At 43.2% G+C, this 25913-nt stretch overlaps 1 protein-coding gene and 1 non-coding gene across 2 annotated transcripts; one reads left to right on the top strand and one right to left on the bottom strand.

Moving 5' to 3' along the window:
• The first annotated feature begins 1145 nt into the window (after positions 1-1145).
• Positions 1146-25079, top strand: Acadm (acyl-CoA dehydrogenase medium chain). The gene is made up of 12 exons (XM_006974916.4): positions 1146-1297; positions 3648-3735; positions 6493-6590; positions 6698-6767; positions 7012-7112; positions 7851-7931; positions 8931-9061; positions 12914-13022; positions 16100-16240; positions 16828-16923; positions 21687-21935; positions 24267-25079. Exons 1-12 carry the CDS (start codon positions 1268-1270, stop codon positions 24336-24338), a joined length of 1266 nt encoding a protein of 421 aa, XP_006974978.1. The 5' UTR covers positions 1146-1267; the 3' UTR covers positions 24339-25079.
• On the bottom strand, positions 5190-5308 carry LOC121830627 (small nucleolar RNA SNORA15). The gene has a single exon (XR_006073841.1). It is a non-coding gene; the product is annotated as a small nucleolar RNA SNORA15 (small nucleolar RNA).
• Positions 25080-25913: the final 834 nt, after the last annotated feature.

Here is a 25913-nt window from a genome sequence, read left to right as displayed (position 1 = left end):
ACTGTTTATTGTTACTATTATTATTATTATTATTATTGAAAGATTAATCTTATAGTTCTGACCATTTATCTCACAATGGAATCCTCATACCGTTTCCAGGCTTTGGTATGTGTGAGAATGCTACAGGCAAGAGAGAGAGAAGCTGAGAATTTTTGTTGTTCATTAGTGGCTCAAAAATAAGTTCTGTCTCCCACTTATTTGTTTGAAGCAGAGAGCAAGAAGACTCTAACAGCATACTTTTCTTAAGCTTTGGCAGCTGAGGTACCCAACACTGAGAAGTTTTATAATCCCTCACCTCCATAAGACCCCAGCTACCACCTCAGACACTAGGTCTAACTGGAAGACAATACGACTTTACGCTGAACTCGTGAACAAAATGTTTACTCCCAATGTTCACTGGCAGGGGAGCTCTCAGATAGGCTCAGCTTGCGTTTCCAAGGACGCTTTCCACTTCCCCAGGGATGGATAACCGCGAAAATGTTCAGAAAAGTAGAAGTCACTGAAGCTGTTTTGCTTTTGTTTGTTTAGGTGTTAGGTCTTGCTACTTAGCTCTGGCTGGCCTCAAACTGGCGGTAATCTTCCTTCTCGGCCTCCTGGCATTGGGCTTACCTCGGCTACGCAAGCAATTAAATTCCTGTTTAAAATTTCAGAAGCACGCCCTAGTCCAGCGTTTGAAGCTACAGTATACACTGAAGCCACAAAGTACAAGGGTTTGGTCGGATCTGACCCCCCCCCCCCCCCCCCCGAGTAAAGGTCACAGCCGACAGCAATAATAAACATCCGCCCGCGCCCTCTGGCCTGGATTCGGGTCCAGCCCTCTCGGGGAGGGCGCGACCTCTGAGAGCTCGGGTGGCCGGAGGCAGACAGCCTTCTCCCGTGCAGGAGCCTCCGGCAAGGTCGCGGGCAGGGCGCAGGCGCGCGAGCACTCTAGGCCCCTCCCTCTTCTGGCACTGGCCCAGACCCCAGACTCTGCCGACACCCCTGAATCTTCAGCCGTGCCCACGCCCCCGACGTCTTCTGCTGGGGCAGAACACGCCCCTCGCGTCTCCCGGCTGACAGCGGTCCCTTCAAAGCCGAGGTCCAGTCCGCGGGAAAAGAGGCGCTCCACACCCCGGGTCTCCGACTTTGATCCGCCCGCCCTGCTCTCCGGCTAAGGACCGCCCCTAGGCCCCGCCCCCGGCTCCACGCCCCGCCCCCGTGGGCGGGACCCCCGGCCGCCGCGCACCCTGCCCTGCGGTGGTCGGAGCGAGCCGAGCGAGGAGGCATCATGGCAGCGGCGTTCCGCAGAGGCTGCGGGGTGAGCCGGGTGCGGGGCGGGATCAGAGGGTCGGTCCTGCGCGGCCAGAGGAAGGGCGGGAGCCCGCGGGCATCGACCTGACCTCGGGCCGCTGACCCCGGCAGGCGTGGTCCTGGGGACCTGCTCCGCTCTCGGCCGGAGAGCTCCAAATAGTTCTCCCCTCTTATCCACCCTCTCCGAACTCGGTGGGAGCCCGGTGCCAGAACCACGTTCTGGCGGAGGCATCTAACACTGCGCAGTTTGTTTGCAGCTTCGGAGGTGAACAGGTATTATTTACATCCCAAGCAGGCTGATCCTGAGTGTGCACAACACAGAACTAACTAATCCTGACTGAAGCAAAGGAAGTAGCTGCTGCTCTCGGGATAGGTTTAGTACGCCTATGGTTTTGTAATGTGCGGGCACTCTTCCAAAAAACAAAAGGGAGAAGACACTTCATGAAGTCTGTACACCCCAGCATTTTGTCTTCTGAAGTCTGTTTTATTCACTACTTTGATACTCAAATATTATCGATGTATCCGTACAGGACTTGCACTTATGCCACGTAAAACTGGATTACAATTACATTTGACCCCAAAAGATGTAGTTTTCGAATTTACATTGATTGTATTGTGGTATTGGTTGCCTTGCCTTTCCCCCTGGCCATCATGATACAAGTTAACAGGCTCTGAAAGCAGAATTGGAGCTTTAATTCTGACAGCAGAGCTAAAAAAGGCTTCTTGGCACCTCCAAGGACAGATGAAGGAAAGTCCAACCCCATAACTAACCAGAAAATGCATGATTTCCTTATCTGTTGTTCCGCACTTCTGTAAAACAGGACTTACATTTCTGAGAGATTCGTTACTTAGTTGTGCTGTTGTTGCAGATCTGAGGACTAAAGTTACTCTTGTTCCATATGTGGAATTCCGTTGTTCTTGGCAGAGAGCCAGGAATAGTAAACACCATATGACTGGAATTTCAGAACATCATATTTATTATATCGGGTCTCACGCTGTCGTCCAGGCTGGTATAGAGCTCACACCTCTACCTCCGCCTTCCAAGCACTGCTATCTTCAGTCCTGGTTATCTTGTTTTAATAACATCCATTTATCGTCTAGGATCAGTGAGCTCTGTGTTCCAGGTGTGAATACAAGTTGTGTGTTGGCAGTTTTTCCAAAATGGGCATTTGGGAAACTTGGACTCAGTGTTGCAACACTAACTTCTTAACCTTTATTCTGTTCCTACTAAGCTACTTCTACACACACACACACACACACACACACACACACACACACACACACACACACGCCTGCTCATTCTGCACAGCCAAGGAGCAGGCCCATGTGTTCACTACTCTAATTAAATGACTAACATCAATATTAACCGCCCCAGCAGTGGGCTCTCCACTTCAGCTGTATAAAATACAGCTGACTAGTTCTGTAGAGCTGTGATCTTCGTCTAACCTCAGAAGGGAAGGTTGAAAAATTGGGATCCCAAGGCCAGCCTGGATTCCACAGTGGGTTTGGGGCCATCCTGAACTACCTCAAAAGAATTTGTCCTAAAACCAACACAAACCTAATTACTATGGCCTGGAGGGTGGCACATGCCTTTTACTCTGTACTTGTGAGGTGAAATGTAGGTGAATCACTGGGGGCTCAAGGCCAGCCATGGCTACACAGAGACCTGATCTCAAAAACAAAACAAACAACAACAGCAACAAAAACTGCTCAGACACACACACACACACACACACACACACACACACACACACACACACACACACGGTTGTGGTTTGTTTCCTTGTTTGATTTTGTTGTCCAGTATTTGCTACTCCTGCCAAAGTCCCACGTTTGCTCCCCAGCCCTGATGTTGGCTGCCTCACAACTCTGTGTAACTCCAGCTCTGGGGGATTCCACACCCTCCTCCAGCCCCTTTGGATATCCCACACATGTATGGAGACACATACATAAATGAAAATAAAACATTAAATAACATTTCCTTCATGGATAGGTGTCCACCCAGCTTGTCATTGACTTCTGAATTATAAAGTATTTAGTACTGACTATAAAAACATAGCTCTTGAATATGACCATATAGATGCTGTGCTCATTTTGGATGGTCAGTATAAATAATTTACTCGTGCGTCAATATGTCTGTGCAGAACTCAGAGTACACAAAGCAGGTGTAGAGGTTAGAGGACGATCATGAGGGTCAGGTTTCTCCCACCATGTGGGTTCCAGGGGTCAACAACTCGTCATGTTTATACGGGAGGTCCTTTTACCCACTGAGTCACCTCAGTGGCCTGGCCAGCCTTCTTTCATTTGATTGAAACTTAATTTGTCAGATTTATTTGTAATATGCATATCTTTTCCAGGTCCTAAGAAGTCTTTCTCGTTTTGAGTGGCGAGCCCAGCACACGAAAGCTTCTCTCAAGCAGGAGCCAGGATTAGGGTTTAATTTTGGTATGTTTTATGTTCTGTTCTTTGACTTGAAAATGTATGTTTGGAATATGTTTGTAAAAATGATGTCTGTCAATGGATAGAGACAGTCACCACCCACAGATGGTTCTTCACATCTGTTGTACGACATTGTGTTCTTTCGTACAGTCCTGTACATCCAACAGTGTGGACAGGCTATGTGTACAGTGTCCTTCCTCTTTTGCCCAAAGGGGTAGCCCAAATAAATGAATATCTACTAATATATATGAATTGTCTTCAACTTACAAATTAAAGGTAACAGATATTTTCTTTTTCTTTGGAGACAGTCTCACTATGTAGCTCTGGCTGGTTTGGAACTCTCTGTGTAGATAGATAGGCAGGCCTAGAACTGACAAAGATCTGCCTGCCTTTCCCTCCCTAGAACTGAGATTAAAGGTTTGAGCAGCCACACCTGGCTGGACAAATACTTCTCAAAAAACTTGCTGGATTCAATGCTGGATGTTGTAACAAGCTTAAAAAAAATTGGCCTAATTCATCTGACTACAGCTTGATGGTATTATATGACACTCTCAGTCCTAAGACCAGGAAGCAATGAGGTATTGGAGAGAATAGAAGCAAGATTCTGGTCAAAAATGTGAAATATAGCCTATTTTTGGTGTTCTTCACCCCCAAAGGTCTTTTGCTTTGAGTTTGTACCTTTCCTCTAGATAGCTTTCTAGGGTTATTGGTTTTATTCAAGTATACTTGAATAATAAATAAATTTTTAAACTGGAATTAAAGCATTTTCAAATGGTGTGAGGATAGCAGATTGGATCCGTGGGCATTTGAAGATGGTAGCCTTTGCTCTGCTCTCCGCTCTCCGCTTCTTACATACAAACACTGGCAAGAGGCTGTGGCAGCTGTGAGTGCCCGAGGGCGAAGGAGAGTGAGGTCTTCCTCACCACGCCCCCATGGGCGGGACCCCCAGGTGCTGACAGAAACGCAGATAACACATGGGGCCACTCAGTCTGGTTCTGATGAATAAAGTAGATCCCATGTCTGCAGTAGGAAAGCTTTGAAGATTACCACGCATGGGAAAGCAGTTTGCCAGGTAATAATAAAACACTAGACCTTCCTTTCCTACCTTCGACCCGTCCATAACCACGACAGGAATTGTCTCCAAACTTAGAAGTGAAGTTGTGTTTCAGAAAACACTGGGACAAAGCTCCAAGCCCCTCTTCTGCATCACTGTGAGAGGGAGTCACCTCCTCTCTCTGCCTTAGTCTCCTGCTCTTTTTCTTTTTTTTAATTGTACTCACTTTTAGTAACAATAAACCATAAAAACAGCATGCAGTCATCTTAAAGGAAGACATTACTTTTTTGTTTGTTTAGTTTTGTTTTTGTTTTTCAAGACAGGGTTTCTCTGTGTAGTTTTTGTGCCTGTCCTGGATCTCGCTCTGTAGACCAGGCTGGCCTGGAACTCACGGAGATCCACCTGCCTCTGCCTCCCAAGTGCTGGGATTAAAGGCGTGCACGCCGCCTGGCTCTGGAAGACATTACTTTGTATGGTGTCTGTCTGTATAAATTACTGACTGAAGTACACAGTGTTCATCCATGCCTTACAGTGAGACTGTTAACAGTCTAACAGTGAGACTTGATCTGTCTTTTACATTTTACCTCTCATGTCACCGTAGAAATGATAACTGTAGTCATAAATATTCCTTTTTTTTGTATTTAGATAGGCTGTCACTCTGTACCTCTCTGTCCTGAAGCTCACTGTGTAAACCAGGCTAGCCTTGAACTCACAGAGGTTCTCCTGCCTCTGCCGCTTCAGTGCTGGATATAAAGATATTTGCCACCCCACCTGGCTCATTCTTGTGAACTTTGGCTCTTACTCTACTTCCTGAAATGCCCAGTTCCACCTTTAACACCTGCTCCCGTGTGGGGGATGGAATCCAGGACCTCCACAGGATAGGCAAGGGTTCCACCAATGAGCTCCAGCCTCAGTTTTCACATTGATGCACACACATTGAAACACACCCAGCACTCAGGAGGCAGAGGCAGGTGGATCTCTGTGAGTTCGAGGCCAGCCTGGTCTACAAAACAAGTTCCAGGTAGGCACAAAGCTACACAAAGAAACCCTGTCTTGAAAAAAACCAAAAAAAAAAAAAAAATGCAATTGGCAGTTTACATTTACCCCGAGGGTGCAGACAACATAGTCATCCCATTAATTTTACAATAACTAGTTTTATTTTGTATAAATGGATTGTTTGAATGTTGCCTGTTAGTAATGCAGAGGGTTTTATGTGGCTGTTATTATTTTGGAGAAACTTCTCATCGTTTTTTTACCAGTGTATTTGTGGGAACTTATATTCTTAAATTTGTTGGAGTTTAAAAGAAGAGTGAAATTTAAATGATGGTGTTCACGTTCTGCTCTCATTCTTTGAGACAAGTTTTTTTTTTTTTTTTTTTTTTTTTTTTTTGGTTTTTCGAGACAGGGTTTCTCTGTGTAGCTTTGCGCCTCTCCTGGGACTCACTTGGTAGTCCAGGCTGGCCTCGAACTCACAGAGATCCACCTGGCTCTGCCTCCCGAGTGCTGGGATTAAAGGCGTGCGCCACCACCGCCCGGCTGAGACAAGTTTTATTACTGTATGCTGACTGAGTATGCCCTGTTTCTTTAGGCTCCTTCCTGAGGTCAGAAGCATGTCTTATGATAAATATAAATACCTACATACCAATTTCATTGGGCTCGTTTCTCCAACTTGATTTCCTCTTGACGTTCCCAAAATAATTTTCCTTTAGAGTTGACTGAACAGCAGAAAGAGTTTCAAGGAACCGCCCGGAAGTTTGCCCGAGAAGAAATCATCCCAGTCGCTGCAGAGTACGACAGGACCGGCGAGGTGGGTGTCGCCCCAGGGAGAAGAGCCCTGTGCTGTGATGAGATCGTGTGCTGTGATGAGATCGTGTTACCGTAGCTGTGGCCTAACTGTGTTGCTCTTCTTTTTAGTACCCATTCCCCCTCATCAAAAGAGCCTGGGAGCTTGGCTTAATCAATGCACACATTCCCGAGAATTGTGGTAAGCTTCCTTCATGTTTTTAGCCCTAAAATTAAAAAAACAGATGTCCTGTCATCCTCTAAAACATTTGTTGCTGGTTGGTGGCTTTCTGCCTTTGTTTCCCTCTTTAGACGACGTAGTATTAGCCAGCTTTGGGGAGACTTTCCTTAGACAGAGTGCAGGCATTTTCCCGTGTCTAGCAGGTTTTGAATTTATTGACTTGTTCTTCCTATTATAATGCTCTGCATACGCTGTGATGCCACAGGTGGTCTCGGACTGGGAACTTTCGATGCCTGTTTAATTACCGAAGAGTTGGCGTATGGGTGTACAGGGGTGCAGACCGCTATTGAAGCAAATTCTTTGGGGGTAAGTTACTAAGAAAATAATTTACAGTGGGCCTTGTGAGATGACTCGTGGGTAAAGTCTCCTGATGGCCTGAGCTCCACTCCTGGAACCTACGTGGTGGAAGGAGACAACTCTCCCAAGTTGCCATCTGGCCTCCAGAAATGGGCTGTGGCACGCGCAGACACACATAGAAGTCAAACTGTAATTTAAGAAATGTTAATTGTTTGCCTGGGCAGTTAATGAGACACTAACAGTGAAGTTAGGTTAAACTCTGTAAAAACTATAAGGAAGATTTGCTAGCCTGGCTTGGAGATGTAATTGCACAGCTTGATCATGATGATTCTGTTGTCACCAGCACTGGAGTTCTGGGTGTCCTGGTGAGGAAACTGTACACTTTGGCTACAGCTTCCATGGAAATTCTTGGGCAAGGGTAAAGGCCCGAGGTGGCTGAGAAGCCGTCCTGTTGGCCTGCTGCCCACTTACTGAGCATCTGCTCATACCTACCCTGTCACATGTCCTAGGTGAGCGTCCTACTTGTAGTCAATTTTTGTATATTACCAATGAGCCTGCCTGTAACATGAGGAGCTTAGACTCGGAGACGTGTCTTCTTGCTTGTTAGCTTTTTAGTTCAGAGCAAATGCTAATTCTTTGAATTTACTCCTTCTGGGAGGCAGGCAGTTCTTTCTCGTTGCATTGTGTTCCTGAAGCTACACAACTCATAAAACATCTTGCTGTCTCAATGTTAATTTTCCTCGACAGCAAATGCCTGTGATTCTTGCTGGAAATGATCAACAAAAGAAGAAGTATTTGGGGAGGATGACTGAGCAGCCAATGATGTGTGTGAGTATGATTAGCTTTGGACTCCTGTTCCTCCTACAGACATGTGCAACCACATGTAACTAACTCAGTTCATGTGGTGCTGGGATTGAACTCAGGACCTCATGCTTACTAGGCTCTGTCCCCAGTGCTGTTCTGTTTTTAATCCTCATCTCTCGAAGTTACCTCTGCTGAGAGTACATACTCTCTTTTTTCCCTCTTCCTACAGAATATCCTTTCTATTTGAGGTTTGACTTAAGCATTGTCTCAGGGAAGCTGGTTTCCCAAGTCCTGGTGTTAATGCCGACTCTTAGCGGGGTTACCCTGGTACCCTGTAAAAATCTCAAGGGCAGGCTGCCTTTTTCCTCTCTGGTTTTATAGCTTACTACATAGCACATACTCAACGATAATCAATAAATCAGTTTACATTAAGTTGAATTTAATGAATTTGTTTGGATGTACCAAATATTTTAATATTTCCTATAATTCATTGGTATCCTATGCCCAATTTTATTTACATATTAAATATTTTAACATTTGAGCAATTTATTTGGTTTTCTAAGAACTGTGATTTAACCGGCTCTTATAACTTAAATTAACCCATTTATATTAATCTGAGTTTTGCCTCGTGGCTTTTTACCCCTCTTCCATCTTGTGCCTCCTGTTTCCTCTCAGTGTCCTCTGGCATCTCTCGCATGCCTCTCAGTGCCCACCCCCATTTCTCTCGGAAGTCTTGCCTATACCTCCTGCCTAGCTGTTGGCTGTTCAGCTTTTTATTAAACCAATCAGTGACACATATCTTTACACAGTGTAGTCAAATATCTTGCAGTTTTAGATATTCACTTACAATACTACCTTTAAAGATAAAATGCAGGGGATAGAATATAGCTCACTGTAGAACACTTGCTTAGCACACTTGAGAACTGGGGTTCTATCCTAGCACCACAAAACAAACAAAATACTATTACCAGATATTCACAATGTAATCATTAACGTTTATCTCCTTGTGTCCGTATGTCCTAGGCCTACTGTGTTACGGAGCCGTCAGCAGGCTCTGATGTGGCTGGTATCAAGACCAGAGCAGAAAAGAAGGGTGATGAGTATGTCATCAATGGCCAGAAGATGTGGATAACCAACGGCGGGAAGGCGAACTGGTACAGCTCCTGGTCACTGTGTCTTCCAAGTCTTCCCTTTCTTCTCTTGTTTCTAAGCATCTCTGTTAAAGCAAACCACAGTTTGGCACTGGAAGGTCCATATGACGTTATAAATAACTCAGTGACTCAGTAACTATTTTGAGCCCTTGAGCTATTTCTTCCAGATTAACTTACGAAGCCTAATGTGTAAAGTGTAGTAAAAATAGCTAATCTTGCTGAGTCGATCAGCTAGGTTCTAGTTCCACCGCCCCATCTCCTACACTGGCACTTTCCCAGGACCCTAAAACTCTCAGGAAAACAGAAAGCTGTTTGTTGGATGTTGTTCTGGTTCTCAGTAGATTTGTGGTTCTGGGTTGATCCTAGAGCTTTGTGCACACCAGGCAAGCACTGTGCTGTGGTGCCCATCCCCAATAGAGGCATTCTTAAAACTTGAGTGGCCGGGAGTAGTGACACACGCTGTTAATCCCAGCACTCAGGAGGTAGAAGCAGGCAGATCTCTGTGAGTTCAAGGCCAGCCTAGTCTACAAAGTGAGTTTCAGTACAACCAAGGCTAGTACACAGAGAAACCTTCTCCCAAAAAACAAACAAAAACAAAAACAAAAAAATCACTTGAGTCATGAGGCTTGGGATGTAACTCGGTGGTTAGAGTTCTTGCCTAGCTTGCACAAAGCCCTGGGTTCAACCCTCAGCATCATATAAAATAAGAACCAGACCATTCCTGGTGGTGTGCACCTGTATTTCTAGTAGTGGAATAAAGATAAAAGGATCAGGAAGTTAGCTTTAGCTACATAGTTAGTTCAAGTCAGCCTTTGCTACATGAGACCCTCTCAAAAAATTAAGACAAAAACCTCAGTTTATGCACAAAAGTGGGCAATATTTGATATTAGTAACATCTAAAACTTATAAGTGTATAGGTCCAAAAACAATAACATAAAGTTCCATTAAACATCAAAAATCATTTACATAAATATAGAACGTTAAAGAAGAAAGTTTAATAAACAGCTCTAAGTGGATTTGGCAACTGAGGGGCCAGAGATGCACTTGAGTGGTGGAGTGATTGCAGACTGAGGGAACATGTGAAGCACCAGCTCGGAGTGAGCACAGTTATGACAAGTCTCAACAGAAAGGACATCCAGATGCTGCTACGTTGGGGAAGCTGCTAAAACATGCTTAGAAACATAGTCTGGGTTAGTTTGGAATACGCTTAGAATTTCAAGTTTGAAATAATATTTCATGGAAAGAAGAACAGCTGTGTACAGTAGCACTTACTTTGAGTCCCAGCACTTGGGAGGCAGGTGGGAATATCAAAAGTTCAAGGCCAGTATAGGCTCAAAGGTAGATAGATGGAAGATAGATAGATAGATAGATAGATAGATAGATAGATAGATAGATAGATAGATAGATAGATAGATAGATAGTTAGATAGATAGATAGATAGATAGATAGATAGATAGATAGATGATAGATAGATAGATGCCTTCTTGACCTTTTGACTAAGATCAGATGGAGTAGGCTTGCATATTTACTGAGTGAAGACAGTTAAGAATTAATGAATGAATTGAAAGTTAGAAAAATATAAACTCTAGTTCATTATAAGGACAGTCTTTCCAATCATAGGGCCCATATGTGTTGTCTTAGAAAGTAAGGTTTTTACCCATTACTTACTATATGGCAGAAGACTTCTTAAGAAGGTCTTAGGGGATGACATAGTTACCACTCTATGAAGAGACACCATAACCAAGGCAGCTCTTATAAAAGAAAGCCTTTAACTGGAGGCTTGCTTACAGTTTCAGAAAATTAGTGCATTACCATCATGGTGCTGGAGCAGTAGCTGAGAGCTTTACATCCTGACAGAAGGCAGCAGCCAGAGAGAGAGAGAGACTGGACCTGGCATAGGCTTTGGAAACCTCAAAACCTGCGACATACTTCCTCCAGCAAGGCCACACCTTCTCCAATAAAGCCACACCTCCTAATACTTCTCAAACAGTTCCACTTCCTGGTGACTAAGCATTCAGATATATAAGACTTATAGGGGCCAGTCTCATTCAAACTACCGTAGGAGATTAGGGTAGTAATATTCCTGTTGGGGAAAAAAAATTTTTTTTTTATTGATTGTGATACAATTTGACTTTGTAGCTCAGGCTGGTCTAGAAATCACAATGGAGGATAGTCTGAACTCAAGTTCATGGTGATCTCCTGCCTCAAGACTCCCAAATGCTAAGATTACAGGTCTGAGCCAACACAGCTGCCTCTGAAAAGGTTCTACATCAGTATATTTATATGATGTGCAGTGTGGAAAAGCATCCCACCTTGGTGGACTGTGCAGCTCTCAAAATGAACCCTTGTCCTGCACAGGCAGCAGGGCTGGGATAGGAACCTGGGCAACTGGTTATTCTAAGTGTTTGCCAGTCCTGCAGAGTATCCTGATTGAGTCCAGTATACATTCAGTGTCCTGACTCATGGTCAGCTAGTTACAGCATCATTTAGTATCCTCACACCAGCAAGTAATAAAGAAATAAAGGAGCCATGAAAATTGAACAAGCTAAGAGAAATATAATAATGCAATTAAATAATCACAGTTTTAAGAACTGACTATAATTCTTCCTGGGAAAGACAAGTTCGGTGAGTCATGAAATTAGAAAATAATTTTGTCTTTTCCTATTATCAAATAAAACCATACTCAGTGATAAATTGATAAACTATTGGAGTTTTAGCATAAAAATTAATTCATTGCTTAAGGAAGAATAAAACACTCACTCACTCTCTCTTTCAGTGCTAGGACTAACACCAAGGCTCAGCTTGGACTCAAGCTATATGGCTTTTTGTCCTTTTGTAAAGGCTCAAAAAAAAAAAATCTGTATCAAGATATTTAGAAAACTAGTTTGGATCTGAGAATTCAAAAATGAACTTACTTTCTTTTTTCCCTCCCTTACGCTGTATTTCTAAATCTTTTGGGGAAAAATCTTTTGTAGACGAATTTCTAAAGTCTTATTAAATAAGGAACACAGAGCCAAATACAGGGGTGCAAGCTGTAGAGATCAGTGTGATAGTGAGAGCCACCAGCTAACCTTAGCTCACCATGCAACCATAGCTTCTCCAGAGACAACTGGCTTCTTCCTGTCTAACCTGCACCTTTATCACCTTGCTGTTCTGTCCTCTCATTGGCTCTTAGCCCAGCCACCTCACTTCCTTGTCACTGCCTGTCTGTACAGACCTCCAGGTCTCTATGGTTGGTACTGGGTTAAAGGCGTGTGTTACCATGCTTGACTGTGTCCTTGAACACACAGAGACTCTGCTTGCCATGTGATTGGATTAAGGGCGTGTGCTACCACTGCCGGACTTTTGTTTATGGCTCAATATGTGACCTCTGATCTCCAGGCAAACCGTATTTATTAACATACAAATAAAATATCACTACCATCTTTCTATGGGAAACCTGTAAATATCCCTGGTAATTCAGGTACACCGTGGACACTGGCTTTGCCGCATGCAGGTGCCATCCCTCACAGCAGCAGGAGTCGCGGCTGTTTATTTTACAGATCACTTGTCCTGTGAAACAGAAGACTGGCTCAGAGAGGAGCATTCCGACTCCAGCACATACATGCTTCACTTTCCTATTGTCTTTGCTGAGGAATTTTCACTAATAGCTCATATTCACCCTAAAGATAAGACCACATTAGCTGAGAAACAGATGGTTGAAAAGTCTAGCCACAGTCGGATTGATATCTGTGCGAGTTCATTTCCTTTGCTGTCAAGTGGGGGTGGTTGGGGGTGATTGGGGTGGGCTGAGATAGTAATCAACGTGTGTTAGTCATTGTCGTTATTGCGTCATCGTGGGTTTGTGTGCCTTAGGTATTTTTTATTGGCACGTTCTGATCCAGATCCTAAAACACCTGCTAATAAAGCCTTTACTGGATTCATCGTGGAAGCTGACACCCCAGGAATACATATTGGGAAAAAGGTAAACAGCATGTTTCTTAACATTTGCATCCATAAGTGCAATTTCAACTGTAACTGTCAAATTTTTTATTTAATTCCTTTAATGAAAATACTTTAAGTTGGGATAAAAATCGAGTTGTGTTGATGATATTGGGGACATAGTTTCTGTCACTTAATCTTTCAAGTCATTTTGAAAGATGGGCCCTTTGTGCAGAACACTTTGATGACTGACAGGTGTAGCTGTGGACAGAAGTCAAGCTGCCATGATTGCTGCCTCACCACGGAGTGTAGCATTCTCAAAGGACTCCTTCCTCCTTCCCAGTGAATCTGCACAAGCTTGGGTTAGGATAGTTAAAGCCATGTGATGTAGATGGATTACCCACAATCCCACAGTATTGACAGAAGCAGCTGTACCTTGGAAACATGAGGATGTCAATCAGTGTCAATTAGTGTCGGGTGTGGGGTGGGAGAGTCGTTAAACAAGAAAGGCCAGTCTCAGTGTGTGCAGATAATTTGGATCTTAACATAGGCCACAGAGAGTTTAAAAGGCACACACCAAGGGAAATGAGTACCATAAGAAGTCCTGGTAAGAGCTTACAAACATGAAGTGCTTTGCAAAGTGGAGTTTTTAAAGAAAACTGTTAATGACGAAGGATGTTTGCAGCTATGGTAAAAGAGGAATTATGGAAATCAAGCCAGAGTTCTAAAGGTTACCTAAACAAATTGTCTTCCTCCCCATGTGGAAAGGTTTGGATTACCTGGTCAGATGTTGGAGGTGGTCTCCTTAGGCTGAACTGAAAAAACAAATTTGAATTAATGGTTAATATAAAACAGATTCCTAAGTTAACTTTCTGTGTTTATAGAATCTGCTATTGTGTCCAGGTCTTTAGAAATGTATTGAGTATGCAAAATGGTTATAACCTCTGCCTGTAATCAGTCTCTTTCTGCCCCTCCAGCCAGCTCCCAAATAAGGGCACAGAGACTTGTATAAATTATGAGTGTTCAGCCTTAGCTTAGGCTTGTCCCTAACTAGCTCTTATAACTTAAATTAACCCATGTCTTTTATTCTACGTTCTACAACATGGCTTCCTACCTCTTTTATTCTTACCTCTGATTCCTTCTGAGTCTGGCTGGCAACTCTGCCTTTCTTTTTCCCAGAGTCCTCTCTGCCCTGAAGTCCCACCTAACCTCTTCCTGCCTAGCTGTTGACTGTTCAGCTCTTTATTAAACCAGCCACAGTGACACATCTTCACACAGTGTACAAATACCCCACAACATCTGCCAGGCAAGGTAGTGCACACCTGCAATCCCAGTACTCCAGAGGCTGGGGCAGGAGGACCACAAATTCTCGGTCAGCTTGGACTATGTACTGAGACTCTTGTCTCAAAAAAGGAGTCAAGGACAAGACTTCTCTTTTAGGTTATGGAAGTTCCAAGTCTGAGACCCTACATGCTGTTTACTTCAGCATGTTTACTGACTTCCAGAAACCAAGGTCCAAATAAATGATTTACTGACAGTCTTGGTGGTAGAAGCTGACCTGAGACCAGTGGCGTTGTGTCTTTTACTAATAGATTCTTGTATGATTTGGGCCTTTGCAATTTCTGATGCCATATAATGCTATATTTTTAAGAAAAGATATTAAAGGTAGACTGCACTTTACTGACAGACTACTAACACCATATGTATAACAGAATATGAATGCTATGAGTAGTCGCACTTTTCCTCAGAGATTGGGGTGTGTGTGGCAGATCATGCTCTCCCACTTAGAGATGGTTCCTGACAGACTCAGGGCCAAGTCTGACCCATCTCAGTTAAATGGAATGGAGCTCAGAACTTGTACTTTACCAGTGGCAAACTGGTATGACAGTTGATGTTGTCTCATTGTTTCTAATCTCATTCTCACTTAAGAAAACTCTAACTGAGTCAATATTTACTACTGAATGCATACTGTATGCTGGGTACTGATAAAAATCTCCACACATCGGGACTTGCTTTCTAGTGAGGGGTGTAGATATTTTTATTATTAGCTACTTAGTTCCTAAAATGTTCTTTTAAACAAATCTATGGGATTCACATTGTCAAAAAAAAAAATTTTTTTTTTTTGTCTTAGAAATTGTGTGCTTTGAGATGAGTCTAAGGAGCATTTTGGTTTTTTGTGTTTTGGGGTTTTGTTTTTTTAAAAAAACAAAGTCTCTGTGTAGTTCTGGCTGGCTGGACTCACTCTGTAGACCAGGCTGGCCTCAGACTCACAGAGATCACCTGCCTCTGCCTCCTGAGCACTGGGATAAAGTCGTACACCACCACACCTGACCTTTTTCTATGTTTCTAACATTTTACTGTTGCTAATTTATAAACTGGGTTTTATTATAATTATATGAAAAAGCATTGTATGTAAATGACCTACTACCATACACAGTTTCCAGGATCCACTGAAACTCTTGGAACATACTTCCCATGGGTGGGGGGATTAAAGAGGGACAAAGTTGGAGGAGGACCAGCAAGACAGCCCAGTGCGTGAAGGTACTTCTCGTCAAGCCTGATGGCCTGAGTTCTAGTTCAGCTCTCAAGTGATGGAAGGAGAGAAGCACACACTGTGCTGGGCTCTGCACCCCCACAGCATAAATAGTAAATAAATGCCCCCCAAAAGAGGAAAGCCAAGTCCATGCTTTGTTCAGTAGATCACTTTGCTAATGATTACAGGCTCTAAGATTATGTCTGCAAAAGAACTTCTCAGGCAGAGGAGGGCGGCTTTCCGACATGTACGAGGTGTAGTTGCTATGACAGCTTTAGGCTAGTACTGTTTGCAGTTTGTTAAATACTATTTTTGACAATTTTAGAAAGAGCCAGATTAGACACACGTTAGGCTTTGCAGGTGTGGGATCTCGTGCGAAGCGAAGCTCTGCTGTTGTAGTCTCAGGGTAGCCGCAGACGAGCAGAGATGGGTGTGTTTGTATTCTGTGCAAGCTCAGCTCACGGAACAGGTACTACAGGCCCTGCGTTGTGGCCCCGGCTTTAGGTAACTGCAGAAAGGCACAAAGGAATGATGGACAGCAACAGCGCTGTAACTCCTAAGCGTTTCTTATGTGATCTTATTGCTAGGAATTAAACATGGGCCAGCGATGCTCCGATACCAGAGGAATCACCTTTGAAGATGTCAGAGTGCCTAAGGAGAACGTTCTAATTGCTGAGGGAGCCGGTTTCAAGATCGCAATGGGGGCTTTTGATAGAACCAGGCCCACAGTGAGTCGTCTTCGCAGAGTCCTTTGTTCGTGGTTTTCAGTGAGCGGGTTTGTTTTAACATCACATGTCTTTTTTTTTTTTTAAGTAGTGGTGGAGAGATTGTTCCTTGTACTATGTATATTTCAACTTCTTTTGCTGCTCAGCATAGAAGCTAATTTAACAGGTGCTAAACCTGTTGGCTTTCTCGAAAGCTCACTCCCAACTTGATCGTTCTTGTTGATTGTGGATCACTGCGTGTTCTGCTGCTCACTTAGAATGTGTCTATGGAAGGCTCCCTGGTTAAACAGAAACGACTTTTCTCTAGGCCTCGGCCTCATACTTGGCCTATTTATTTATTTACTTACTTATTGCATGGCAATGGGGATAAACTCAGGGCCTATTGAAAGCTAAGCATGCACTCTGCCACTTAGCTGCGTTCCCAGCCCCTGCCATGACCTTTAATTAAAATAAATAAACCCAAGTTCTCTTCCCCCCACTGCAGTGACACCACTGTCTGCGTCCTTTACTGAAAATCTTAGACAGGTAGTGATATGCTGTGTGTCTTGATGACAATTGAACTTCTGCATCACACAGTGTTAATATCCTAGGTAGCCGCTGGTGCTGTCGGGCTAGCCCAGAGAGCTCTGGACGAAGCCACAAAGTATGCCCTGGAGAGGAAAACATTTGGAAAGCTACTAGTAGAGGTAATCTCTTGTTCTCTCTCTCTCTCTCTCTCTCTCTCTCTCTCTCTCTCTCTCTCTCTGTGTGTGTGTGTGTGTGTGTGTGTGTGTGTTCATGGGTGAATGCACATATTTGCACATTTATTTGGAGATCAGAGGAACCTTGAGCGTCCTCCTGTTAGCTTTTTTGTTCTGTGTTGTTGAGACAATGTCTCTCACTGACCTGGGGCTCCCCAGTTAGGTTAGGTGAGCTCAAGGGATCTGCCCACCTCTGCCTCTCCGGTGCTAGGATTCCTGGCACGCGCCTCTGCACCCAGCTTTTGCACATGGGTCCCGAGGACCTGAACTCGGTCCTCATGCTTGTGTGGCAAGCGTTTGACTGACAGCTGTCTGCCCGCTGCTTGAGGAGGCCATCTTAGTGCTGTGTTTGCTTTGCTGAAGTTTGAGTACACTCATTTTGTCTAAATATTAGAAATTACTTTTTGTTTTGTTTTGTTTTGGTTTTGTTTTTGTTTTTCGAGACAGGGTTTCTCTGTGTAGCTTTGTGCCTTTCCTGGAACTCGCTTTGTATACCAGGCTGGCCTTGAACTCACAGAGATCCGCCTGCCTCTGCCTCCTGAGTGCTGGGATTAAAGGCGTGCGCCACCACCGCCCAGCAGAAATCACTTTTTAAAGAAGGAAATCATCTGGCTTCCTGTTGGTTTCATCTGACTCTGTGACTTTGAGCTTTTCCGAGTGTTCTCTCTCTTGCCTTGACTTCTGCACTGAGCTTTAAAGATGGCTCCTTCACATTTGTAGGTGATTTCCAAACCTAAGGTCAGTTCCTGTCCCTCTTCCTCAACATTGTATTCTCAAAATTCAGGCAGCAGGTAGAATATCAATATCAACCACAACATATGTTTTGTGTTCTCTCTACCTTTCATATGCTCTTTCATTTCTTTCAAATTCCACTCACTTCCTCATTGATTTCAGAAAAGCACCTCCCTGTGTTCTACACTGTGGCATTTTACGTCGCCTTACATCGTATATAAGCCATTGTGTCCCTTACTGTCTCACTGGAAGCTGTTCCATGTGAGATGGAGTTTCTGTGGTTAGAAACCGTTAGCTTAAGTCTTATTTGACAAGTAGTCACTGAATATCTCCCACACGGAAACACTTGGGGTGCTCTCTCTGTGGCAGGCATTTTTGAGTGTGTCACACAGACCAGTTCATTTCATCCCCCCAGTACTGTGGAGTAGGCACTGTAGTTGTCATTTATGACATGGCAACATTAGGCCCAACTGATAAATGACGGAACCAAGACTTGATCCCAAATAATCACTTATTTACAGATCCTATCCTCTGTATGAAAAAGAGGCTTGGCGGTTTCTACTTTCAGGAACATTTACTTTGGAGATCAGTTACTCATCACAGAACAAATACTTACAAAGAATACAGAGCAACATTTAAGTCCCCAAATGAAACCTATAAGATGGAGTTAACAAACTCAGAAGGAGAGAGGCTACATGGGTTGAACATGCTGCAGGGAAGCAACCTTTGTGAATCATGTTCAACCATCAATAAAAGCATCTACTTTGGGCCACATAAAAAAGGTAACCCTAAGCTATGATCTGAATCATACTTACCCTTCATCTCAGCATCATGCAGAAATAACCAAACTACTGATCATTCACAGTCAAGAGATGGCGCCTGTGCAGCCACAAAAGCTAAGACAATTCTCTATACACTGATACAGCTGTGGACAATTCGCTGACAAGAAAAGCAAAATGAAAAGCCATCAACCTCATCAGCCTCGTAGGTTAGCATGTGTGTAAAAGCATGGGAGACATTTGCATTTGTGCATGTAAACAACCTCTGGGAAGATGAAACACATACTAAGACCATTGTTTACCTCCTGGAAGGGGTAGGTGGGGGGCTGTAGGGAGGAACGAGAGAAGAAGGAAGGGAAATGTTCACTGTATATCCCTTTGTACTTTTGGAATTTTCAGTTGATGGGTATTCTGTCTATTCAAAACTTAACTCTATCCAGGCATGGTGGTTGGTGCCTGCCTTTGACTAGCACTCAGGAGGCTGAGGCAGGAGGATCTCTGTGAGTCTGAGGCCAGCCTGTTCTACATAGTGAGTTCCAGAACAACAAGGGCTACATCCAAAGACTCTGTATGGGGGAAAACAACAAAACTTGAGAAACGTGAGCTGGCGAGGCGGCTCAGTGGTTAAGAACATGTGCTGCACTTGCAGAGGACCTGGGCTCTGCCCATAGGGCAGCTCACAACCCTCTCTATCTCCAATGTCAGTGCTCTGCTGCCCTCTCTGGTCTCTGCGGGTACTGCATGCACATGGTGCACTATATACATGGAGGCAAAGCACAATACAAAAAATAAAAATAAATCTTTGAGATTAACCCCAAGCTTGGAGTGGTCATGCTTACTAAAACTCAGTAAGCGTTTTAGGCAGCTTGAACTACATAACGTGACCCTGTTCAATAATTAATTAATTAATTAAAAACAACAAGATGTGCATAGTGACACACACTACAATGCCAGCATTCAAGAGGCTAAAGTGGGAGGATTGCTCTGAGTTCAAGGCCAGCCTGAGTTACTTAGCAAGGCTCAGTGGAATAGGCACAGTTCAGACAGACAGAGACAGGAAGGTAGGGGCTAGAGAGATGGCTCAGGAATTCAGAGTGCTTGTTGCTCTTACAGAGGATCAGAGTTCTGTTCCCAGCACCCACAGCAGCCGGCTCCCATCAGTCTGTAAGTCCAGTTCCAGGAGTTCCTCTTCAAGAACCTTTATGCATGTTTGCACACACTTGTATGTTGCACACAGCACACATGCACAAACTAAGTCTAAAACACATAAACAGGGAGAGTGTCACTCTACATAGGAGTCGTGCACACTGGCCAGTTAAGCCTCCTGTACAACCTAATCACCCTACCTGTCTCTGGCAACCTGACACACTCATTCACAAGCAGTGTAGCCAGGCTTAAGGTATGTAACAAAGGGCTGAGTGTCTGTTGTTTGTGATCTGAGTTTGATTTGTATTAGACTCTACTGTTGTAGAATTTATGTTTTTTATAATCTCTAAAACTTCAAATACCACTTTATTCATTACATAAACCCAGTTTCCAATGATCTTAACATTTCCAAATGCCTGTGAGACTCTTTTTAATCTGCTATTTTAAGGTACATGTCCTGTTTTATTGCAAAATATCTTCTTATAATGACATGAAGCTAAATACTAAAATATCTGTAATTCTATCATCCAGAGTTATAGCAAATATTTTGCTTTATTATTTCCTTGGCCGTATTTCTCTAGCATGGTCATCGTAGTGGTTGAAACTTCATGTAATGACGTGTGGTAAATGTCCTTCCAGCACAATGCCTGTTGATATGTCAGCCATGATACAGCACTTGCCAACTCTTCTGGGAGGTGTCGGGGTTTTGTCTCCTGTTCGATCATGACAAGGACAGGAAGCATCGCGTGCCATTTTCTCTATCTGTAACAACTTCCTTTTAAAAGCCGCAGCAGGACAGAGCTTGACAGAGCATACCTGAAATCCCAGCTACTCCAGAGGCTGAGGATCACGCATGTGAGGCCCGTCTGGGCCGGGCTGTGCAAGTTCATCCTGGGCCTCTTAGTGAGTCTTGTCTGATCTAAGGCCCTAGATTCAGTAACATATTCATTCATTCATGCCCTCACCATGTCTGAATCTCTGCAGGTACTTGAAGCACAAGAATGCTTATTCTAATAATGAGAAAATATTAGATAAACCAAACCAAGGAGCAATTTGTTTTTTTTTTTGTTTTTTTTTTGGCTTTTCGAGACAGGGTTTCTCTGTGTAGCTTTGTGCCTTTTCTGGAACTCACTTGGTAGCCCAGGCTGGCCTCGAACTCACAAAGATCCACCTGCCTCTGCCTCCCGAGTGCTAGGATTAAAGGCGTGTGCCACCACCGCCGCCATCAAGGAGCAATTTGTAAAAAAAAAAAAAATCAGTATTCTTTGAAAGGACAAAGTCAGAGGATAAGACAGGAATTAAATAGTCTGGGAGGTTCTCTGAGGTAGTAACTACAGCAAGGCGGGTCTTGAGTGAGTTCAAGATCAGTGTCAGCTATATAGCAAGACTGTCTTAAAAATAGAAAAGAGGGGGCTGGAGAGATGGCTCAGTGGTTAAGAGCACTGGCTGCTCTTCCAAAGGACCGGGATTCAATACCCAGCACCCACATGGCAGTTCACAACTAACTCCGGTTTCAGGGAATCTGACACCCTCATACAGACATATATGTAGGCAAAACCCAAGTACAATAAATAAATCTGTTTTAAAAAATGGAAAAGAGGCAGGGTGCGATGGTGCACTCCTTTAATACCAGCACTTGGAGGCAGAGGCAGGTGAATCTCTCGAGTTTGAGACCAGCCTGGTTTACAGAGTGAGTTCCAGGACAGCCAGAGGTACACAGGAAAAACCCTGTCTCGAAAATCCAAAAGAGAAATAAATAAATAAAAAGCTAGAATCAATGTGTAATCCTTAGGCAGATAACAGGATTTGGTGGGAAACTGGCCAATTTGGCTGGAGTTCTAGGTAGTTTTGCAAGTCCATGCAGATTGCCTTAATTATTGCACTGTGATCATGCCTTATCACTGCACTGTGGTTTTACCGTTAGGGGAAGCTAGCTATAACTTTTCTGCAAGTCCAAAATTAGTGGAAAATAAAAAGTAAAAAAGTGTTAAGAAAAAAATTACAAATATTGCCAGTAGATTTCCTTAACTGTTTTTCCCGCTTTAAATCTAGCACCAAGGAGTTTCATTTCTGCTCGCAGACATGGCGATGAAAGTTGAACTGGCCAGACTCAGTTACCAGAGAGCGGCCTGGGAGGTTGACGCTGGCCGCCGGAACACATACTACGCCTCCATTGCAAAGGCTTTTGCTGGAGACATTGCCAATCAGTTAGCTACTGATGCCGTGCAGATTTTTGGAGGCTATGGATTCAACACAGAATACCCTGTGGAAAAGCTGATGAGGGATGCCAAGATCTATCAGGTAGGCTCTAATCTTGTTTCTGGGTGGACAGAATATTCATAAATGACAACAGTATATTTAAGACCCTGGTAATAGTGACAGTTGGACCAGCATAATGGCTCAGAGGGTAAGGGTGGCTCACTTGCCACCGAGCCTGACAACCTGGGTTGGATTCCTAGAATCCACCTGGTAAGAAGAGAACTGACTCCTGAAAGTTGTCCTGTGAGTTCCACATAAGTGCCACGGCATGCATGCACCTACACAATACATGTAAAACATTTTAGATAAGCGATAATTATAGATTGGTGTGAGTCAGATTTTGTAGCTAATCAACACATAAAAAGAATATTTTTTTTATTGAGCGTAGCTGCTGAGAGGGAAGGATCGAGTGATGGGCACAGACATGTATCGCCTGCCTGACTCGGCCATCTTTAGTCTTCAAATGTTAACCAACTATAACCTGCATTTCTTGTCCTCTGAAAAGTATACATGCCTTTTAAAATTATCTTGTCTTGAGTGTTGCCTAACATTTTTTTAAATTAATTGAAACTGCTTATAGTCAAAAGCCACATGTCCTTGAGAACTGCAATTTGACTCTGAAGTTAAGTTGGCAATCAGAAAGTTAAGGAATGTGCATGTTCTCCGTTGTGGGTTAGGTACAGCCCATGCCTCGTGACCCCCGCCCGCCTTGTCTGCACACCCCTAGCCAATGATTGGCAGCTGCTTGTTGGAAAGGCAGAAGCAGAACACATGGGCAGCTGGTCCAGTTGGTTTTTTTCTTTTCTTTCTTTGTTTTAAAGATTTGTTTACTTACTATGTATACAGTGTTCTGTCTGCATGTATCCCTGCAGGCCAGAAGAGGGAGCCAGATCTCATTACAGATGGTTGTGAGCTACCATATGGGTGCTGGGAATTGAACTCAGGACCTCTGGAAGAACAGCCAGTGTTCTTAACCTCTGAGCCATCTCTCCAGCCTCCCAGTTGTTGTTTCAATTCAGATTTTGTTTTGTTTTGTTTTTAATTGGAATTATCCAATATTTTGTGTTTTCTTTTCATGTTTGCCTTTTCTGGATGTTCATCACCTAATTTTTATACAACAGAAAGGCCTTGTGTCCCTAGCCCTAGAAAAAGAAATGTTCAAGAATTATAACACTATCAACACTGCAAAATTTGGGGCTGGAGAGGCAGCTCAGCAGCTTAGAGCACTCACTGCTCTGGCAGGGCCTGGGGTTTGATTCCCAGCACCCACAGGGCAGCTCATAAACCTTCTGAAACAACAGTTCCGGGGATCCAAGGCCCTCTTCTGGCCTCCACGTGCAGCGGCACACATGGTGCACATCCACACACGTAGACAAAACACTGACATAGGTAGAGCAGAAATAATTCATTCAGGATTTTGTCTTCACGGTGGTCTGCCTCCCAGGCCAGTCTTTATTTAAACCCGGGAGAAACGAATACTGGAGCTTGCATCCTCTCTGGAGTCACCTGTCTTTGTAGAGCTTTTCACCTTTCCCAGAGGCTGTAACTATTATAAATACTAGTTATGATCAACCCCTTGACCCCCAGAGGCTGTAACTATTATAAATACTAGTTATGATCAACCCCTTGACCTCCAGAGCCTGCAACTATTATAAATACTAGTTATGATCAACCCCTTGACCCCCAGAGCCTGCAACTATTATAAATACTAGTTAGTTATGATCAACCCCTTGACCCCCAGAGGCTGTAACTATTATAAATACTAGTTATGATCAACCCCTTGACCTCCAGAGCCTCTAACTGTTATAAATACTAGTTATGATCAACCCCTTGACCTCCAGAGCCTCTAACTGTTATAAATACTAGTTAGTTATGATCAACCCCTTGGCCTCCAGAGGCTGTAACTATTATAAATACTAGTTAGTTATGATCAACCCCTTGGCCTCCCTCTACTTCCCAAGAGTGACCTAACGACTGGCTGAGATTAGAAGCTGAGACAGGGAAGAGCATGGATTGCTAGGGATTAAAGCCCCACGCTTCCACTACCTGGATTTCTTTAAGTTCTTGGGCAGCAGTGGGGGAAAATCATGTGTAAGAGCAGAGAATGACTGAAGGACGTAGCTGAAACAGCTTAGAAAAGTTAGGTAATAAATACTCTGGTAACACTAAACCTTAGATTTCCCAAACATTTTGAAATGTAAATATCATTTTCTTTGATGTTTTAAGCCTGCCTCCAATTTTGTAAACGAAAATTTTATGACTTAAACTGTTCTCATAAAATAACATTTCAGTTTGGTGCTACACTGGCGCTTACTGTTGTTTGAGACGGCAAATGAGTCCAGGTGTTTAAACCAAGTTATGTTTTTCTTTCAGATTTATGAAGGCACTGCACAAATTCAGAGGCTGATCATAGCCCGTGAGCACATTGGAAAGTATAAAAATTAAAGGAAATTGCAATTGAAAAGATGTTTCATCCTCTGTAACTAAAGCTCAAAGCACTGTTTATGCTTATTCAAAAAAAAGGGCTTTATCATCTTTATGTCTTTCCAAGGAAATAAAATAAAAGCTGAGTAACACAGGTCTGTGCAGTTTATTCCAGTGGTGGAGTGTACCTCTGTTCAACTCCACGGTGACCTTTTCCAGATAAATTTAGATTATTGGAACAATGAGTTGTCCTTAGTACTCCTGCCCCTGGATTATGTTAATTTGCTCTGTGATCACTTAAATTAACCACAGTTGGAGAAATACACTAGAGTTTTAAGGTTCACTCAAGTGACAGGAAAGGAGGCTTATTAAGAAAGAACTCTCAGTGAAGATTCTAAAATATACTGAAAAACACTGAAAACATGGTAGATTTAGACCTGCCAGACTCCAAAGACTTAAAAGCATTTATGTACTAAAATGTTAATTTTATAATTTTGAATATATTTACTTTGTTTTGCACAAAAGAGTAAAAATTTTATATTCATTTTCTCTCATTCTAAAACTATAAGAAATTTCTGAAAAATCTTAATGCTGAACCAACATTTCATGTCTTGTTTAAAATAACTCAATAAAGCTAACCTTAAATTATTTTTCTATGGCTCTTAGGGTTTGTATAAACCCTTTGGGTTGCTGTACACAGTTGTGTTTCACACACAGGACTTTAAAAAGGAAATAAAACGTGCTGCGGACTGTTCCACGGTATCTTGTCTGTGTGTTGTTTTATTATATCTCACCATTAAAACCACAGGGGACACAAACATGAAAGAATGCCCACAATTTGGGAATTAGGTATTAAGTGCTACAAAAATAAACTTAAGCTAAGTGGAGGTGTTTCCTGATTCTCTGTTCTTTGATATCATCTTGTTTTCTGACCGACGACCAACCTGAACCATAGCCAAATAAATGCTTCCTCCTATTGCTTTATCAAGGTATTTTATCACAGCAACAGAGAAACAACTGAGACAAAACTGTACTATGTCACATTCTGGGGCCTCAGGCTACTTGTACTCTGCCCAACAAAGCTACAAATTCAGGTATTCCCTGTGGTTGGTTTTTCACTCTTGGGGCCTACCACCCAGTTTTAAATAAATACACACCACGTTGGGCACCAGATAAAGTGAGAAATCCATAGAGTGCTTAAATAGCAAGGAATTTATTAGGAGATAAAAACTCACTGCAACACAGGAGATTTATCATAGGGTCCTGGAAGCTGAGCTATGGTCCACACTGTTCTTCTGCCTGGTCCATCTCAGCATCCAAAAGCATGAGGGAGAGAGCGATGCCTATGTGCAGCCCAGGTCTTAAGGGTCTGTGAGGCCACATCCCAGGGTCATGTACTTTAAGGTCATAGGCAGGTAGAACAGTTACCTGCTCCCTCTCTAGGGGTGATGTTTTAACAGCTACCCACTACAACTTATTCTTACTTAATGCCTGGCCTTAGCTTGGCTTGTTTCCAACCAGCTTTTCTAACTTAATTTATCCCACATCTATTTACTATGCTTTGCCTCTGGGCTTTTTACCTTTCTTGATTCTATG

Source organism: Peromyscus maniculatus, chromosome 6 (assembly GCF_049852395.1).
Source record: "Peromyscus maniculatus bairdii isolate BWxNUB_F1_BW_parent chromosome 6, HU_Pman_BW_mat_3.1, whole genome shotgun sequence".
NCBI lineage: Eukaryota > Metazoa > Chordata > Mammalia > Rodentia > Cricetidae > Peromyscus > Peromyscus maniculatus.
The sequence above is the reverse complement of the archived record's forward strand: the minus strand, read 5'-3'. Positions and strand labels throughout refer to the sequence as shown.

Bases quoted from the DNA above. Each gene is read 5' to 3' on its own strand.
- Acadm (XM_006974916.4), top strand. From the start codon at position 1,268: ATGGCAGCGGCGTTCCGCAGAGGCTGCGGG. The intron at 3,736-6,492 runs GTATGTTTTATG...ATTTTCCTTTAG, and splicing joins AGGATTAGGGTTTAATTTTG to AGTTGACTGAACAGCAGAAA. The intron at 16,241-16,827 runs GTGAGTCGTCTT...TTAATATCCTAG, and splicing joins TTGATAGAACCAGGCCCACA to GTAGCCGCTGGTGCTGTCGG.